This window comes from Malaya genurostris, chromosome 2 (genome assembly GCF_030247185.1).
Source record: "Malaya genurostris strain Urasoe2022 chromosome 2, Malgen_1.1, whole genome shotgun sequence".
NCBI lineage: Eukaryota > Metazoa > Arthropoda > Insecta > Diptera > Culicidae > Malaya > Malaya genurostris.
In genome coordinates, this window is record NC_080571.1 from 98,387,146 (window position 1) to 98,406,145 (window position 19,000).

The 19,000-nt window shown below is 39.1% G+C and overlaps 1 protein-coding gene across 8 annotated transcripts in view; it reads right to left on the reverse strand.

Annotated features, from left to right (window-relative positions):
* Window positions 1-6,686: 6,686 nt before the first annotated feature.
* LOC131427307 (putative epidermal cell surface receptor) overlaps window positions 6,687-19,000 on the reverse strand; it is a 116,773-nt gene continuing 104,459 nt past the window's right edge. For 4 of the 8 annotated variants that reach the window (XM_058590375.1, XM_058590373.1, XM_058590374.1 and 1 more), the window contains exons 4-10: window positions 11,908-12,121; window positions 10,114-10,950; window positions 9,230-9,955; window positions 7,933-8,812; window positions 7,699-7,874; window positions 7,410-7,631; window positions 6,687-7,346 (exon numbers count right to left, since the gene is read on the reverse strand). In XM_058590375.1, coding sequence (XP_058446358.1) covers window positions 7,339-7,346; window positions 7,410-7,631; window positions 7,699-7,874; window positions 7,933-8,812; window positions 9,230-9,955; window positions 10,114-10,950; window positions 11,908-12,121 — 3,063 coding nt within the window. In that variant the 3' untranslated portion in view covers window positions 6,687-7,338. The remainder of the gene's footprint in view (window positions 7,347-7,409; window positions 7,632-7,698; window positions 7,875-7,932; window positions 8,813-9,229; window positions 9,956-10,113; window positions 10,951-11,907; window positions 12,122-19,000) is intronic. The other 4 variants (XR_009229254.1, XM_058590378.1, XM_058590377.1 and 1 more) reach the window with 4 other exon arrangements.

Here is a 19,000-nt window from a genome sequence, read left to right on the forward strand (position 1 = left end):
TCCATCAACAAATGACCGAGTTATTAACGTTCAAAATTATGACACAAAAAGGTTACGCGACTATTTTTGAAACTTTTAATTGACACCCGGCCCCATATAGTGAAGAGTAAGGCATTTTTAATGCCAAAAAAATTTATCTTTCGCTTCAAAATAAGCTTCAGTTTCAGCGATGACCTCCTCATTTGAGCCAAATCTTTTTCCCTGGAGCATTTTTTTAAGATCAGCAAAGAGCCAGTAGTCACTGGGGGCTAAATCTGGTGAGTATGGGGGGGTGAGGAAGCAGATCAAAGCCCAATTAGTTCAATTTCGCCATCGTTTTCATCGACTTGTGGCTGGGTGCATTGCAGCAATCGCGGCACCCACTTGGAAAAAAACCTTTTTCATGCTAAATTTTTCATGAAGGATAGTAAATACACTTCCATATGATATCTGTGTCATCTCAGCAATCTCACGGAGCTTCACTTTACGATCTTTCATTATAATTTTTGTCACTTCACTCACATTTTTCGGTGTAACGGCGCTCGGTCTACCCGAGCGTTCCGCGTCATTTGTGTCGGTACGACCACGTTTAAAGTCGACGAACCACCGACAAATTGTTGCTTTTGATTGACAAGAGTCCGGATAACATTTTTCAATCCATTGTTTCGCTTGCACAGTGTTAAAAATTTTATTAACCGCAGCACCGTCTTTTACCAATATCACACACTTGTAACAGATCGGCTGAAAAGTTCGTATCGTTTCTATGAGAGGGCGCCACTAGAATTAAATCCATACCATTTTCAGTTAGTACCAACCTTCAAAAGATACGTGTATAAATTTGACAGCTGTCTGATAATTAGTTTGTGAGATATTGCATTTTGAGTGAAGCTACTTTTGTTATTGTGAAAAAAATGGAAAAAAAACTACAAGGATCAGCCCCATGGGGTTGTTCGAGCCGTTGATGTGGAACAAGGCAACCAAAATTTCCAATGATTGACATTTTCAATTAATCGTCAAACTTTTGAATCCGCAAATGCACAAGAGTCTGAATAGATTGATCCTTATTAGGAATCAACACCGAACACGCGAACCCAGAATATAGACTCTATTTATCGTGATTTGTATTTGTTTCGTAGCCGACGAAATTACATCAATAGCCCAAATGTATACAATTAAATGTTTGTACATGCTTGCGATACGGATATCGATATTTAAGCTTCTTTTCACCAAGCTTGTGTTCGAGTTTTGTAAGCAAGCAGTTATTTTTATAGCGTTTCTCTACCATTACTACCATTCTGCGATTTCGGTTGCAGCGATAAACTTTTTCTCATTATCAATCGAGCTGATTTTATATAAATTAGAAATTAATCTTATGCACTCAAAATTTACCCTGGGGTAGTCGTCAATTTCTCAGGCGAAACACCGTAACATGGAATTTCATCCGAACTTGCATGACACAAGATTAGATCATACCAATTGAAGCTTCAAATCGTTTTATGACACTTTTTGTCTTGCTGTCTAGCAATAACCTACCCCTAGCATGCTACTAGTAGGACTGAAACGTTAGCTATAATTTTGCTTATATTTATAGATTCGCGTGCTTCCAACAGCTTCGCTTTAGCATCGATTAATCAATCAGAGCAATACTTTCCAATTGACATATCGCTTACTCCTTCAAAATCGTCGTCTATGGCAGGGAAACCCGGTATTCCGGAGATTTTTAGCAGACAAAATGGGATACTGGTAGCTATTAATCAACATTTCAATGATATAAAATTGAAAATACATGGCTATGAACATTCAAATCAATACGTAGAAATATTTCCAATCAAATGGTGACATAATATTAATAATTGATACAAAATTGACTGAGCTGTAATTGTTCAAAGCCTGACCACATTTCTACGTGTATTTTTCTTGAGTTTCTTGTTTGCACTGCTGTATAGAAAACAAAAATGTGTTCCACATTAAAAAGGAATTTCGTGTGTTGATGAAACACTACTTTTTGATGAAAAAAAGTGCCGCCGATACCAAAAAATGGCTTGATGAGTGTTATCCAGACTCTGCACCGGGCGAAGCAACAATTCGTAAGTGGTTTGCAAAATTTCGTACTTGTCATATGAGCACCGACGACGATGAACGCAGTGGACGTCCAAAAGAGGCTGTTACCGATGAAAACGTGAAAAAATCCACAAAATGATTTTCAATGACCGTAAAGTTAAGTTGATCGAGATAGCTGACACCCTAAAGATATCAAAGGAACGTGTTGGACATATTATTCACGAATATTTGGATATGAGAAAGCTTTGTGCAAAATGGGTGCCGCGTGAGCTCACAATCGATCAAAAACAACAACGAATTGATGATTCTGAGCAGTGTTTGGAGCTATATATCGAAATAAAACCGATTTTTTCGTCGATATATAACAATGGACGAAACATGGCTCCATCACTTCATTCCGGAGTCCAATCGACAGTCAGCTGAGTGGACTGCACGCGATGAACCGAACCCAAAGCGTGGAAAGACTCAACAATCGGCCGGTAAGGTTATGGCGTCTGTATTTTGGGATTCGCATGGTATAATTTTCATCGACTACCTTGAAAAGGGGAAAACCATCAACAGTGACTATTATATAGCGTTATTAGAGCGTTTGAAGGACAAAATTTCAAAAAAAAACGGCCTCATTTGAAGAAGAAAAAAGTTTTGTTTCATCAAGACAATGCACCGTGTCACAAGTCGATGAAAACCATGCTGAAATTGAACGAATTGGGCTTCGAATTGCTCCCTCATCCACCGTATTCTCCAGATTTGGGCCCCAGTGACTTTTTCCTGTTCTCAGACCTCAAGAGAATGCTCGCTGGTAAAAAATGTAGAAGCAATGAAAAGGTAATCACTGAAACTGAGGCCTATTTTGAGGCAAAGGACAAATCGTACTACAAAAATGGTATCGAAAAGTTGGAAGATCGCTATAATCGCTGTATCGCCTCTGATGGCAATTATGTTGAATAATAAAAACGAATTTTGGCAAAAAAATGTGTGTTTCTATTAAACGATACGAACTTTTCAGCCGAACTGTTAGCAGACATTCGTAACCGTTTCGATTTCTTCATTGCGTGTACGAAATAGATCAAAGCACGCATCGTTTGTTTTGTGCTTTCTTCTTCTTTCGGTGTTGTACATATTGTCATTCTATATGGCGGTTTGAAAACTGACATTCATCGCCCTACAACTGCGGAAGCGGAAGTCGAATCCGGATGAAATTTCACAGTATCATTAAATACATTATGAGCTTTAATTCAAATCAAGATTTGTGAAAATCAGTTCATGCATCGCTGAGAAATCGAAGTGAACTCTATTTTGGAGTTTTTCTTCACCACTTTCGGTGCTTCCGGAACAGGAAAAAGGGGGACCGGTAGTGCTGAATTACGTTTTATACCCACAAACTAAAAAGTTCTGCAAACCAGAACAATTCATCAGACAATTTTATGGGATTTGTACCTGTTTTTGACCATCATTCGTAAAAAAATATTCGTGAAATTGGTAATTTTCTACTTATCACCGAAAGTCGGATCCGGATGAAATGTTCTAAAATCACCGGAACCGGAAGTCGGATCCAAATGAAATTCAATAGCAGGCTGTGAGACCATAAGACCTTTTATTTGAATCTACGTTTGTGAAAATTGGTTCAGCCATCTCCGAGAAAACCTAGTGAGATTATTTGACACACACACGAACACACACACGCGGACGGACGTACACACAGACATTTGCTCAGTTCGTCGAGCTGAGTCGAATGGTACATGACATTCGGCCCTCCGGGCCTCGGTTAAAAGGTTGGTTTTCACAGTAATTGCATAGCCTTTCTATATAAGAAAGGCAGAAAGGCACTCCAGTACATTCATTGAGTGCTGGATGAGTTAAAAATTATCGGCTCCTTCCCTCCTCTAGTTGTCTTATGATATTACTGTTCAGGAAGCTGTTTAAAGTCTGTTTTCACGTCATCACCTGGTATCATGCAATCAAACTTCGTTGGATGACTGTTGATTTATTACGAAGATTTGATCAAATTCAATAATTTAGTCGACTTTCGATGAAACCCTCAACGAGTTCATTTGTACTTTGGTGACTCCACGTTGTCACACAGCGATGTTTGCACTTGTAGTCCAGTGAAAAGAAAGTCCATTGGACTATAAACGGTGACGCCGCACAGAAGTGAAGAAGAAGAAGAAGTAAAAGAAGAAGAAAGTTTAGTCAAATTGGCGTACGAGTAGTTTAGATTTTAGCGATGCAAGAACAAAGTTTGCACGGAACCACCCGCGATCCCATTTCAACCAGAATATTAGTTGATTTTCTGAATTCGATTGGTTAAAATTTCGTACAACTAATCGATTGTTGTTTTAACTAAACTGTCATTTTTGTTTTTCGATTAGCAGAAACGATGGTTGAAAAAACCAATTTAACTGTTTGAAAATAAATGTTGTCAATTAGTAAGGACACATACCTTTCAATTTCATCAAATATTTTAGTTGAAATAACTGGTGTTGTTATTGAAACTAAATTCTGTTAGTTGAAAAATAAACCGGTTTTATTTGATTTAGACATTGCAAATAGTTGAATCAACTCGAACAATGTTATTGATTTGCGAAAATAATCAAAATATACTTACTGATACACGTCGTGATCTATTTGAAATAAGTTCGGTATGTTGAGATTCATGATTAAAATATAAACAGTATTTTATATTGACATGTAATATCATTAGGGCTGGGAAAACCACCGATCACTGATGATTTCAAGTGATCTTAACCAAGGAATAAATTATCATTACGAAATCAGAACTGACCTGATCTCTAAGTTATTTTGATTTTTGTATAATCATGATTGGGCCGTATAAATAAAACATAGCATGCTTGAATTTCGGTAGTAAATGCTACGTGTGGATCACGTTCCTGTCAAAACATGCTACAAACTGTAGTATTTACTACAAGTTTTCGGTAGGTAGCTCTAGAGGTTGCTACTCGTGTGTTTGCTGATAAAGTGAAGTACAGAAATTAAAAAGTGGCATTTTTACAGATGTAAGAACGTTTCTTGCTTTGTGCATGCTTATGCCAGCTTTTCCGGCTCTGTGTCGAAACGGTATGCAGTAAATGCTTAAATTCGGAAGTAGAATTAACTACATGTTCGAACTTGTTTTTTATTCATACCAAACCGCGTTATACTCTGTGGACTTTGTTTTTGAGAAGATACTACAAACAACAGACTTTACTACATTTTATTCATACGGCCCATTATGTCAAGTCGAGATCAGTAAAGATCTAAATTCTAACAAAATACTTCTGATTCGATCGGAAATGATTGATGTAGAAAAACGTTTTTAATCAGCAAAAGTGCCTGGAGGGGCGAGTAAATTAGCGAAATTATTAAATTTACCTAAAATGCGTACTGAAAGATGATGCCTTCAAACGGTTGAACTAAAGTTATGCACTGATAATTTTAGTCAATTTATATGAGCTTGGGTGCATCAACCGCTGGGAATTGGAATTTTGCGACGGCAATTCAAACGCGCCATTCAATCGCAGCTCGTTCTGTGTGTTTGAACCCTTCACTCCTGTTACTTTTATAAATTAAATTTATGTCAAAAAGCGTTTTATTGCTAATGCATGAACATCATCATCGGTATCAAACAGCTGGAAGTAAAACAGTCTGCTGGAAGTAAATCAATGATCGAATTTGAAGCATAAAATTTTTGCGCATACCTGAAAGATTACGAGATGATCATTCATTAACATTTTTTAATTCATCACCAAATCTTTTTCATCTTAAAGAAGGTTAACTTTATCACAACACGGCTGTTAGATAAACACTTGTTATGGAATCATAAATTTCTCAAATCGAATGGACACAATTTCACCAAACGCTTTAATCATCGATGTTGTTTTCATTGACATTTTGAAGCGACGCGAACAGATTTCAACTAAAAAAGTTGTTGATTTTGCATTGCGATTATTGTTTTGCTTTCAACTGTCTCCGGCATTCAACAGCATTCAAAATAACATTTTTTTCAACTACTTGAATATATGCAAATCAAAAATCATATTGGTTAAATCAAAAAGAAATTAGTTAAATCGACTATCGCAAAAATCAAAATCTGCGATATCGCAATTTTGTGATCGAAGGGTTCTCCGTGTGGTCTCCACATTATTCATACCTCGTTTTCACTTTCCCAACTGAAGAGCTAATGTCAACATTAAAGAGTATGTATGATGTATGATAAAAGGTATGAGTATGCACACACACACATTTAAAATGAAGGAAGTGTGAGTGCTCGATAGAAACAATATTCCAGGTTGATCAGTTTTTGATCAAAACGCTCCTTACTTTGCCGGTGAATACCAATGCGATTTCCGAGAAGAGAAGTGTTTCAGCTTTTCGCATCGTATCTTACGAAATTATTTGTTTGTACAACGCTTTGATGATTATGGATTACAAAGCTGATTACAAAAAAATCCCTACGATTGTTCTCCGCAGTTGGAAAGAATACAGAAACAATCGTCCTTGGCGACAAAACCAGAATACGATGTAAAGCTCAGAACGGGAAAATTATGAATCGATCACAAGATAAAGTAATAATTAAAATAATATTTACCCGAGGCTTGGATTCATTTATTCATGAACCATAAGTTTTCGGCTACGAAATGAACCATAAGTTTTCGGCTACGAAATCAGTTGTTTATTTTTAAAAATATCTCTTATTTACAAAACTATTAGACATTACACTAGGAAAGTTATCTAAAGTACGGGTTTAGACATTTCGGTTTATGATGTACACATACATATTTACAGCCTTTACTTAATAACCTAACCTTATCTAAATAAGAACCAGTTCAAGTGATCGTTTTATCGATCCTACCAATGGTTCCTTGAAATTGTTGAGCTGATCAAATCGTCCCTTGAATGTTATTTCTTCTAACTACGACACTGGAATGGTCACTGGGAATTCGCTTGGTTATTTCTCTACTGAGGAATGTGTACATAACAGTTTGGTAACGTTGTGTTACCTGGTCAACTCTGAGGTCAATGGCCTAGTAGAGAAAGAGGAATGAAAACTACACTTTGGACTGTCGCAATAGGATTCAGGAAAACTGGTGCACGTACCGAAACGAACGTGCTGCTGGAGCTGAGGACGGAGTCTAGTCTAGACGTTTGGCATATCATATGCTAGCTTATATACAGAGACGGAAGCAAAACTAGAGTAGGAAATAAATATACAGAAAGTGCCTTGCGTTGGCTCGATTGATAAATAGATAAAATCGTCGCTGTTGTCGGAATAAAATAGGCAGCTACGAGTCGGTTTCATCGTTACAGATCTGAAAACAGTGGTGATAGATTCAGAGTCAGCGGGATAGTATTAAGTTATGTTTCGTTCTTACTCATTGTCTCCTGCTGAATTTCAACTTTGTAGCTAGGGTTGTCATAGGAAACCTCGTTTTTGCGGGGAGGAGTTATTGTGGCACTTTGCACTCTACGTCTGGTAAGAATGAGCAGCAGTATTAGAGTGGACATGACGGCAAGGGATGCTATCACTGCAACCACCACTAATGGCCCGTAATAATCGCCCGGGAGTGCTTCGGAACCAGCAACCGATAGTTTACCTGTAGAAGAAACGACTCTGTTAAGCAGTGCTCTTGTCCTTCTTGAACTTGAACTTGCTATACGAACCAGGTTTTCCAAGTATCGCCGGACCACCGGGTTTTGTAATAAAGTTTACTACATTGCTCTTTTTGATGCTTCCATTAGTGAGGTACATCTCTAACCACAACCGATAGCGTGTACCGGGTTTAAGATCCGTAATCAGCGTTCCCGTCGTCGAGTCTCGTTTAGCAACTTTGAATACACTGAAAGAACAGTGTTTATGTTTATCGCCATGGTATGGTTACGGAAAACAACGCTTACCTTGAATCCTCCTTGCCACTATCGCTTTGGTAGATTGCTCGATAGATGTTCACATACTTATCCTCCGGGTAAGGCACACCAGACCAACTTACCTCGACGCTACTGGCCTTCACCTTACTGACATTGACCACCACCTCGAACCCATAGATGTCGATTCGTTGTGCTGTGGTGAACTGCAGCATCTCTCCAGCCCGTACCTCTTCGCCGTGTCCCGGGAAAGGAATAAAGAATATTCCCATTTCGTAGCGAGTTTGTGGTTTCAAATTTTCCACCGTGTACTCGCTGAGTGCTCGATGAATCAGTGGAGTGGCGTCGTACACCATTCCATCGATTTCCTTATACCGGAGCTGAATACCATCCACGTAGTCCAGCTCTTCGTCGTCCAGCTTACGCCAGGTGATTTTGGCCCAGGTTGCGTTCACATCGTTCGTTCGTAGCAGTGGATCTTGAATGATCTCTTTCAGGAAGTTGGTTGGGTGGCTAAGATGGGGATAGTGCAGTTCGGTGTTGATCAGCGGTGGCGGAGTAATCAACCGATCGGAAGGCGTACGAACGGTGTACACCTGACTAGATGGTTGTGAGTTTACGTCCCGGAGGACCAGAGTTATCTTCACGCGATACTCCGTGTTCGCATCGAGCCCGGGTAGCTCAAACTCTAGCTGGGAGGTAGCTATTAGGTCATCCGGTGGAGCGAATACCTGCGCCTGCCAGGTCGAGGTGTCGTTGTTGCGCGTTCGAGTGTATCGTAGCTCGACGCGACCATGCAGACCTACGTAAACCTGCGGTACGATGAAAATGACCCGAACTGTGTTCGGATCGATGGCGTCCAGGGCGAGTACCTTCAGATCGGTCTGCAGTGTTGGGAAACCGAGATTGGGTCCTGTTGGTAGAAGGTTGGAGTATTAGATGGAGCTGGTTGATTGATTATTAGAGTCTAATCACAACTAGAATTAGGCTTGGGGTTTCTACGAGCCTTTGCTCTTATTACAGAAAATAGGTTCTTATTACATCCAGTATCTAGTTTAACGTCTAAGCCTTCGTCAGTATACCTAGATTCGGAACAACATGCGTAAGATTGTTTTGACGCGTATGCCCCTTTGTCAACTACGAAAACATCCTGTTTGGACACCTGGTTAGTAAATTTTAGTGTTAACAAGTCGCGAAAATGAACCATGGTAATATGAAGATGGTGGCCATTCCCGCAGATGCAGAAAGTAAGAAAACAGAGTAGTGATGAAAAGATTGTTGAAAGTAGTGCAAAACAGAATAGGATAACTGTGTGCATGTGCGTATGAACCTGCGGGTTGCTGTGCCGGATGTGATGGTCCAATGTCTAGCGGCTCACCGTACTGATTGTAGTTGATGCCATTGGCAGCGGCCGCAGTTTGGTGGGTTGGGGGTGCGATCGGTTGATGGAAGGGATTGTTGTTGATGTTTTGACCGTGCAAGATGGGACCGGAATTTGGATCTTGGACATGAATCTGCTGCAGTAGCTGCTCGATGCGGATGTTAGGTGGAATGTTTTGTGGGTTGGGTCCAAGTGCATTGATGAGTTGTTTGTCTAGCGGATGATGAGGAAGCTGACCACCCGGTGGCAGCGGGACGACTCCGGGGGGACCGCTCACGTGTATGTATGGATTGTACTCGTTATAACCGGGCTTGAGTTCCGGTCCATAGTAGCCGGGCGGGCCAGGCCGTTGCACCCCGAGTGTTGCTGGCTTCGGAGCGTCGTCATAATTACCGTAGTCATATTTGTTATCACCGGGTTGATTCGGTTCATTTCCAGTGAAGATATTGTTAAAGTGATCTTTCTTAGTGTCTTCTTTGGGATACTTCTTGTGAGGTTTATCTTGTGGGATTTTAGGAGGTTTTCCATCGATTGTGGGATAGAAAGGAACATGCGCTGGATCTTTCGGTTCTTCTGATTCTTTTTCCTGTTTCGGTTTCTCGCCTTTCTCAATTTTCGGTGATTTTGTGGGAAGAAACTGATCTGACATAAGAAGCGGCTTCAACACGTCATTGCCTGGAAAGTTGTGATCAATATGGTTTCATGAAAATGAAGTGATATTATGTAAGGGTAGCACGAGCGAGCTGTTATGCACTTTGTTGCAGGGAATAAGTAAGGAAAGTAGCAGAGAAAACGTTCAAATCTTCCTGAAAAATTGAAAATTTCACTATTACCTGTTAAAGCTGGCTCCCCGTTGGAGCAAATCCAGTGCTTGCAACAATCATCATCCGGCAGTGGCGCTAATCTAGCCATTCTTGGACTGCAAGGCAAACTTGGTGGAGGAATTGCTGGCACTGGTGGACATGCTGGTCTGCACTCCACTTTCCCGGATTCACAGTAACAATGTTGGTCGCATCCGGTCAGATTACTTGGAATTTCGGACCAATTGTCAAAAACTATACCTTTGAAGGTACACGTCCCATTATCGACACATTTCATACGTTCCGGACAACACCGTGGGGCGATTGCGCGGAACGTTGCTGGATCCGGTTCCCATCGGAGGCAGTGGGGATCTAACACATCCAGACCGAAGTGCGAGGGACATTCGATTTTGGCACAATGGACACCCGCGTCGGTGCAGAGGCACAACGCGTTACATTCATCGTGGAACTGCTGATTTTTCGTATACATTTTTCCCTTGTACTCGCATTGATCAATTTCTCCAATGAAATCATTCTTACTGACACCGCTCGCCGTGGTCGGTGCCTGTGGTGATCCCGTGGATGGGGACATCATCAAGGCGCTGTTCTGCTCGTGATCATCCAGGATAACGTCGCAAAACTCGCGATTGCAACAGGCATCATTCGGATCCGGCACGGTAACGCAATGCTCAGAACGTGTCTCGTTCATCGTAGGACACCGTGGGACACAGTCCAGCTCACCTTCGCTGTTGCAGGTGCAAATTTTCTCGCAACCCATCTCCACTTTCGCATTCACGTTGTACGATTGATTTCGGTAGATGCAATTCGTGACGATCGCCGTCGAAGTCGTTGGGATCTTATCTGTGGTGTCTGAAACGAAAAATATTTGCATTATCAAATCATGAATTTGCATTTTTCCATAACGAAACTGAAACCGTCCACACCCCCCTCGACGTGATGATGTATCTCATTCATTAGAGTTCGATATATCAGTTCCATTCATCGCCCTGATCGCATAAATTAAGGTTCGTTCGACTGATAGCAAACAACAAACCTCAGTTCGCTTTACCTCATCGGACAAACTTTTTTGCGATAAAAAAATTGAAAACGATTCTTCTTTCGCTGCCGATTCGTCAGTCAATACCGGAAAGCAGATGGGGAAAAATATTCATTTACAATTCCAATTTTCTACCCATATTTGTGCTTTGTTGTTCGAAAACCTCCTCCCGGCTCCGGCAAGAGTCTTGGGCGGCCAGGTTGATCCGTGTGGTCAGTGCACCTTCACTTTCATAAGAGTAAGTCCTACATTTGGCGGCTATTCATATACGATTAGATAACAATCGATAGTAAATCTTTGCACCTTGTGTAAGATAGTTGATACAAAAGGAATCCAATAACGGTATTACTTCATCCAGTGACTGAAAACTGCGAAACGAGCTCAACTAGTAAAAAAAAAACTCAATAGACGAATGTAGCGAACGATGTGGAACTCAATGAGCTAATAAAATAAACAATCCATTTATTTCGTCTTAATACAGTGGGTTAGTAATTTAGCTTCATTGCAAGGAGTCTCTCACTTTAAAAACAGTTTCGCAGTTCTGAATCAGATTCTCATCCGATCGAACATTAAATTACATTTAGATTGATACCCAAATTTTTATTTGGACGACAAATTTACTTGATGGACGATGATGTTTTTTTTGTCCAGAAGCTATCGACGCCAAATAAATATGTTAATTATCGTTATCAAGATATCAATTCCAGTCAACCCAGAACTCTGGTTCCAGAGCTATCTCTATTCAGTCTGGGAATCTCTAATCCACCTACCAGATCGTCCATCGGTGAACCGTTCGGATGCACTGCCGCACACCAGTTTGGCGCAGCAATCGTCGGTCTTGGAGGGAACCTCGTAGCACTCAGGGTCTGGTAGACTTTTGCCACGTTTGACGAACGGCCGGGGACAACGGGGCTCACAGCGCCATTTTCCGTCTTCCTCACAGGTACACCGCTCATCGCATCCTCGATCAACGGTTTGGTTTGTCTGAAAAAGTAAACATTTATTAGGTATTTACTCGGTCTATGAATTGATTTCTCTGTGTTTGATTTCACAGTATTTTTGACTCTCTCAGAAGGAAAACTGTGGGAGCGAGTGTCATGTACTGTTCCTCGAGATCACAAAATGTATGTGTAAAGACTGTCAAAGAAAGTATGGACGCACTTTGATTTCGCTGTAAATAATTCACAAGTGTCAGATATTCAAATTTTATTCGATATACTGATAATATTAGACAACAACAACAGAATATTATTCTCAACATTTGTTACTTCGCCATTGTAGACTAGCTGGCGCACCTTCTTGCATATCTTTTGGGACGAAAGTGACATTTTTGGTAGTATACCATTCTACCGATGATTTCGAGTAGTGGCAATAAGCAAGATCTGGCCAGAAGACAACACTATCCTTGTGGCTTCGAATCATGGGTAGAAGCCGTTTTTGTAAACATTCCTTATTTCTTATTTTGTATATTTCGCTGTTCATTGAAGCAGTGATGATGAAGGGTTTCGAAATCTTACCGCAGCTACAAATTGCTTGCCAGACCATAGCTTTCTGACCAAATTTTTCGACTTCAATCGATGTTTCGGACTGGTTTAACACTTGGATTTGTAACCGAGTTTCACGTAGGTTTCGTCGTCTATGATTATGCAGTTCAAATTTCCAGCAAGAATCGTACTGTACAGCTTTCGAACCCTCGGCCTGATCGATGCTTCTTGTTTCGGACTTCGTTTTGGTTGTTTCTGCTTCTTATAGGTTCGAAGATTCAAACTTTCTTTAGCACGAAGAACATTTGATTTCGAAGTGCCCACTCTTTTGGCCACATCCCGAACTGAAACCTCCTTCTTTTGCTCGAACGCCTTCAGTATACGTTTATACAACTGAGGGTTAGCAGGACCTTTTTTTCGACCCGTTTTCGGTTTATCCTCAAAGGTGTTATTCTCACCGAACTTCCTGATTGCATTTCGCACGGCTTTCTCACTCACTCCTTCCATTTTTGCCAGCTTTCTCAGTGACAGTCCGCGTTCTGTGTACCATTTATACACAATTTTTCGACGTTGTTCTGCTGAAAGTCCACGCAATTCGAAACAAACTAATGAAAACGAATAAACAACTGTACAAGTGGTTCAAGAAGAGTGTAAACACAGGACGCAGCCATAAAAATTGACAGATTCTGTAGCATTGCGAAATGGCAGCGGTTTTTGGTTGCGTCCATACTTTCTGGGACAGTCTTTATTTGTGTATGTAACATTCTTGTGCATCTTTTTCTCTCGAAAATTACGATTTCATTGAACTTAGAAAACCTATAAAATGTTATTCAAGGTGAAATAAGCAAGAATATTAATAATAAACGCAGACTCTAAGTAAATTGGTCCACATAAAAGACCTGTAATTCGTGATTCAACATGTTTAAACCTGCTTTAATTCACCTAGTTATGTCGGTTCGTTTAGTAAGAAACTGTCATAATCTACAAATTGAAATAGTTTTGAGTCGTTTTTTTTAGCCATTTTACTTCGCCGTTGAAAATGACGGTTTGCAATTTTAAATGCATTTTGCTCTATTGCTCCGGAGGTGGATAAAATTCAATAGCGTTCTACAGTATGCGTCGGAAAATTTTGAGACTCTCACTAATACTACTTTACCGATCAAGTCACTCAACCTAGTTTTTCAAAATTTGGGCCACAAACAGATTGGTATATATTTGAATTTGAGTTTATTGAGGAAGATTTTTTGGAAAATGTACGGCAAGGATGACATCCTTATGTCGTTTTCGTTTCTAAATTGCACTACACCGGTGTAGGTAAGGTTGTACTGAAACCGTTCGTTTTTGCCAATTGCACTACACCAGTGCTACACTTTTTCTGCACCGATACCACTGGTGTAGCACTCATCAAAAGTTTGGTGTAGCTCTGTGCAATGGAATCGTTTATTGTAGTCAATGGTTACTGTTTATGTTTTCGTCATTTTTGTTCGTTTATTCATGCCTCAGGGTAGCACTGCATCGGTGTAGTGCAAATTAAAAACGAAAACGCCATTAGATTACTTCACGCTTAGAAGTCAGTTTCAGATATCATGGCTCTTGTACAACATGGAAGTGGTCGGAAGCGATCTAAGAGAACGCCAGGGTTGATACAATCCGTTAAGATGAAAGTAAAAAAGAGTAAAAATAACTTAAAAGGAAAATCTAGCACGAGTTAAAATACATTTGTTTACTGACAGAATTAAAGCAACTAGAGAGAAACGAAGCAAGAAACTGCCTAGACTTAGGTCCACCGTCATTCTCTTTACGGATGAGAAGCTGACTTGGGTTGGCATGAAGCGTAACCCAACAAACAATACCGATCTAAACTTTACATAATAAAAATATAGAACTGACACTGACGTCTAGCAACACAGTCGGACTAAGAAAAAAAAAGATTTATTATTACATGCTTAGAATTGTACATCTATAGAGACGTAAATTTACATGATTTTTTCATAGTTCATAGGCGAATTGAAATTGCAGTAGGCGTGTATACAGAAAAAAATAATGAAATTTATACGACATATAAATCAATGATACTATGCAATTGACACCAGTTGAGTGAAAAGATTGATTGAAAACCATCATCGATGTAAAAGTAGATTGAAATGCTATGAGTTTTCAATGAATATCATATCATATTTCAATTTACGCTTAGTTTTGCTTTTACAGTGTATTGAAAAATAAAGACCTGAGAAGTAACTTTATAATCAATTCCCTGCTCCAAATATGTGCATGAAAATAGATGTAAATATTTTTATCTGTGTACGTCAGGCGCAATTTGTTTTCGCTGCTTTTGTTTATGTTTTTGAAAGGAGAATTCTACAACGAAAAATGTTTTTGATGTGGAACACATTTTTATTTTCTATATAGGGGTGCAAATCAGAAACTCAAGGAAAAATACACTTAGAAATGTGGTCAGGTTTTAAACACTTACAGCTAAGTTTATTAATTTGTATCAATTATTAATATTATTTCATTATTTGATTGAAAATATTTCTAACATTCGATTTGAATGTATCAAGCCACGTATTTTCAATTATAAATGATAGAAATTTTGATTAGTAGCTAGCAGTGTCCTATTTTGTTTACCTAAAATCTCCGGCATATCGGATTACCCTGCCATAGTCGACGGTTTTGAAGGAGTAAGCGATATATCAAAGGGAAAGCATCGCTCTGATTGGTCAATCGATGCAAAAGCGAAACTCGTGGAAGCACTCGAATCTATAAATAGAAGCAAAATTATAGCTAACGTTTCAGTCCTACGCGTAGCTTGCTAGAGGTAGGTAGCTAGATAGCAAGGCAAAATGTGCCATAAAACGATTTGAAGCTGTAATTGGTATGCTCTGATCTTGTGTCATGCAAGCTCGGATAAAATTCCATGTTTTGTCTTTTCGCCTGAGAAATTGACAACAACCCAGGGTAATTTTGAGTGTTTAAGATTAATTTCTAATTTATATAAGATGAACTCGATTGATAATGAGAAAAAGTTTATCGCTTCAACCGAAACCGTAGAATGGTAGAGAAACTAACGCTATAAAAATAACTGCTTGCATGCAAAACTTGAACACATGCTTGGCGAAGAGAAGCTTCAATATCAAAATCGTATCTCAGGTATGTACAAAGATATAATTGCATACATTTGGGATATTGGTGTAATTTCGTCGGCTATAATACAAACAATGTTAGGTGTTGGTTCCTGATCAAGATCAATCTAAGCAGACTCTTGTGCAATTGAGGATTCAAAAGTGTGATGATTGATTGAACTGTTTGATGGTAGATCAGAAATTTTGGTTGCCTTGTTCCACATCAATGGCTCGAACAACCCCATGAGGCTGATCCTTGTACTTTTTTCAGTACGATCGCAATACATTTCTCACAAGTCAAAGATAGTTCCAATAGGATAGCTGAGTAAGCTTTTAATATTAGATGCATACCAAGAAAAACCCAAGTAAATTTACGTGCTTGAATAATTTCAAAAATTTTCATAGTTGATTTAACACATTTTTAATTCTTTCTGCCATAATTTTATGAACATGCCATTTTACACGTCTGCTTGAGAGGCTTTAAATCATTGTTGTGAAATTCAGTCATTCTACGTCAATTCTACGAATTCGTGTGAATAATGCCATATATGGAATCGTGTTACCAGTAAATTTTATAATTATTTGCTGTGTGCACTCTCATAAATAATTAAACTTACACTTGACATAATTTCAAGCATGGCATAATTTCTTAGGTGATTACCAAATAATAAATATATTAACATGCAAAAATAAATTGTGTCCGTTTCGATGTCAACTTCAGATAAATTAGTTATGAAGGTCGAGGTGTGAGCAAACCCGATATAAGATCAGATCTCGATTTTCATTTCAATGACGATGAAACTATGTTCGAAACTGTCTTCAAAAAATGGTTTGACCGCAGTTGGGGTGAAAACTGGATTAGGTGCGATTGCAATCGTTTGAAACGCTCAATCAAAGAAAAAAAAATCATCTCCGAAATTCGTAACCTTCACTAATGATTAAATGCAACAAAAGGCTGTCGTAACGATTTTTTCTAAGATAGAGCGTTTTAATATTGTTTAGAAACATGGCTACGAATAATCGTTTTGTGCCAAGTGCATAAAAATTGTGAGTGAACAAAGAAATTTAACCTTCTTAGGCGAAATGAAAATTTACTGTTAATTACAAAAAACCTTCGATTTTCCTTGATGTGATTGCTAACCAAACCGAAATTGGGTCATATTGCAGGTCATTTCGAAACCGTAGCTTTCCATGCACGAGATGAATTCGTTGCTCTATTGATCGCACCTCCATTCGAGAAGAGATCATTTGCTTCAAACGTCCGTGGGTACGCCGGGCCCCGGTTAGCGATTTGCACGTTAACCTTTTCGAAGCATCATAAACTACGCCATTGACGGATTGAGCGTTTGTATTCACGATTTCGGTGATGATTCATGGCATTAGAGGTGGCATTGATGCAGACAGAAATCATGTCATTTTTGAAGACGGCCAATAAACCACCCGTCAACATTTACCATAAAAAGGAGTCCCATCAGAAGAACGACGATGATCAACCGAGTGCTAATTCTAACATTAGACTGAGAAGAAACATTTGCTGTAGTGGTTAGTCATCGGTGAACACCGAATCAACCGAATCGGTCGTAAATGAAATGTCGATTTAGGCTCTTGTGCATGTCAGCGTTAGAAGACGCATATTTAAAGGATTTTCAAGCGAGTATTTATGAAATCATCATCCCGAGATAAATATCAGAATTGTCTGCTCTGAAAGGGGTTTAGAGATTTGTGTGGAATTCATGTATGGTTTCTCGCTAAAATTCCTAATTAAGTGCCTGATTAATCAGTGCAATAAAAAAGTTAATAGAATAATCATGAATTATTTTGTAGAAAATTTCAGTCAATGTTTGGAGTTTGAGCGGTTACTGGAATGAATACCAAAGACGGTTTAAGATTTTAGTGTTTTACTCGTAGCAGAAATTCGAAATTATTAAGAGGGTTAAGTTATCGTTTTGATAGGATCATCCTCCCTCGTGAAGTTCAGTAACACAAATTTAACCGAACGGATTCTCCACCATCACTTGCGGCCACTGACTCATCACAATCCATTTCGGTATTCCATTGGTTTGTTCTATTGTTGGACTCCGAACCGTTGTCCGTTTGGCAACGTGTTTAGCATACAAATCGGTATATTAATTCGAATTTCTAACACACGCTAGGTGCCCTTACTTACTCATCGTTAAACTGCGGCGGTTGCACAATCATTGCAGCTTTTGTGAAGGGACCCGTTCTCGCGGAAACGAGTTAGTGTTCGCAAAAGTAATTCAAGCTTGTTGAACCATTATATTTTAGTTCTAACCATGTCTGGGTTTTTGAGTAAGCGACCATAGTTTTCTAGTTTATTTAAATAGTCACACTTAAATTTCAGTGCTGATAAACGATCAATTTTATAAAAAAAGGCGGGTGGGTAATGTCAGAGACATAACTGGATGTCGTGAATACGAAAACAACTGACAAGTTCCTTAACACTTCCGAATATCAATTAGTTGATCAATTGTATGATTATGCAAGCATTCCCCTTTTTCACATTTTTCGCAAAAAAAGAAGGCTTCACTTGATCTCGATTACTGTGAATTTCACACAGCGAAAAGTGCACGAATCTAACCAAACTGTTCTAGATTTGCACTAAACTGAGGATTTACGAACAACAAATCCTAATAGTTCTTTAGGAAACTTTTAGAGCCATTAGAACGGCTGATTTTGTGTGATGCTCTCCACCGTTGTTTTTTCACCAATGCTAATGACTGGCAGCTGTGACGTAATCGCTCTTGTCGAAAGCGAAACTAGCTGTGCAGACGACACAAAACACATCTGCTCGCAGTGGCGATAGAATCCAAACTGATTCAATTTTTGTTAAGAGGTTTCTTTTTATGAGGTTTCGTTTGTAGCTTTTTCACTAATGGGCGTTCCTAACGGACTATAAAATAGCCGCATACAGAATTTTAATGTCGATTATTTCATTTCGGATTTGCATTTCATTGAAAGAAACTATCAGGGTACTGTACGGGATCCATTCCTGCCTTTCAGAAGGACCAAATTGTGGAACTCACTACGATATTAAACACTGTTCGGTACATTTTCCTTAGAAATTATTTCACAAAACTGAAAATTTTATCATAAAATTGTGATCATATTTCCGATGGCATGTAGCAATAATTATATTGATTCGTTAGATACAACAATAGATATTCACGATCAAAAACTAATCACTCTCTCAGAGGGTAAATTTTGAAAAGGCACCCCATAGTAAAGAAAGTCGTATT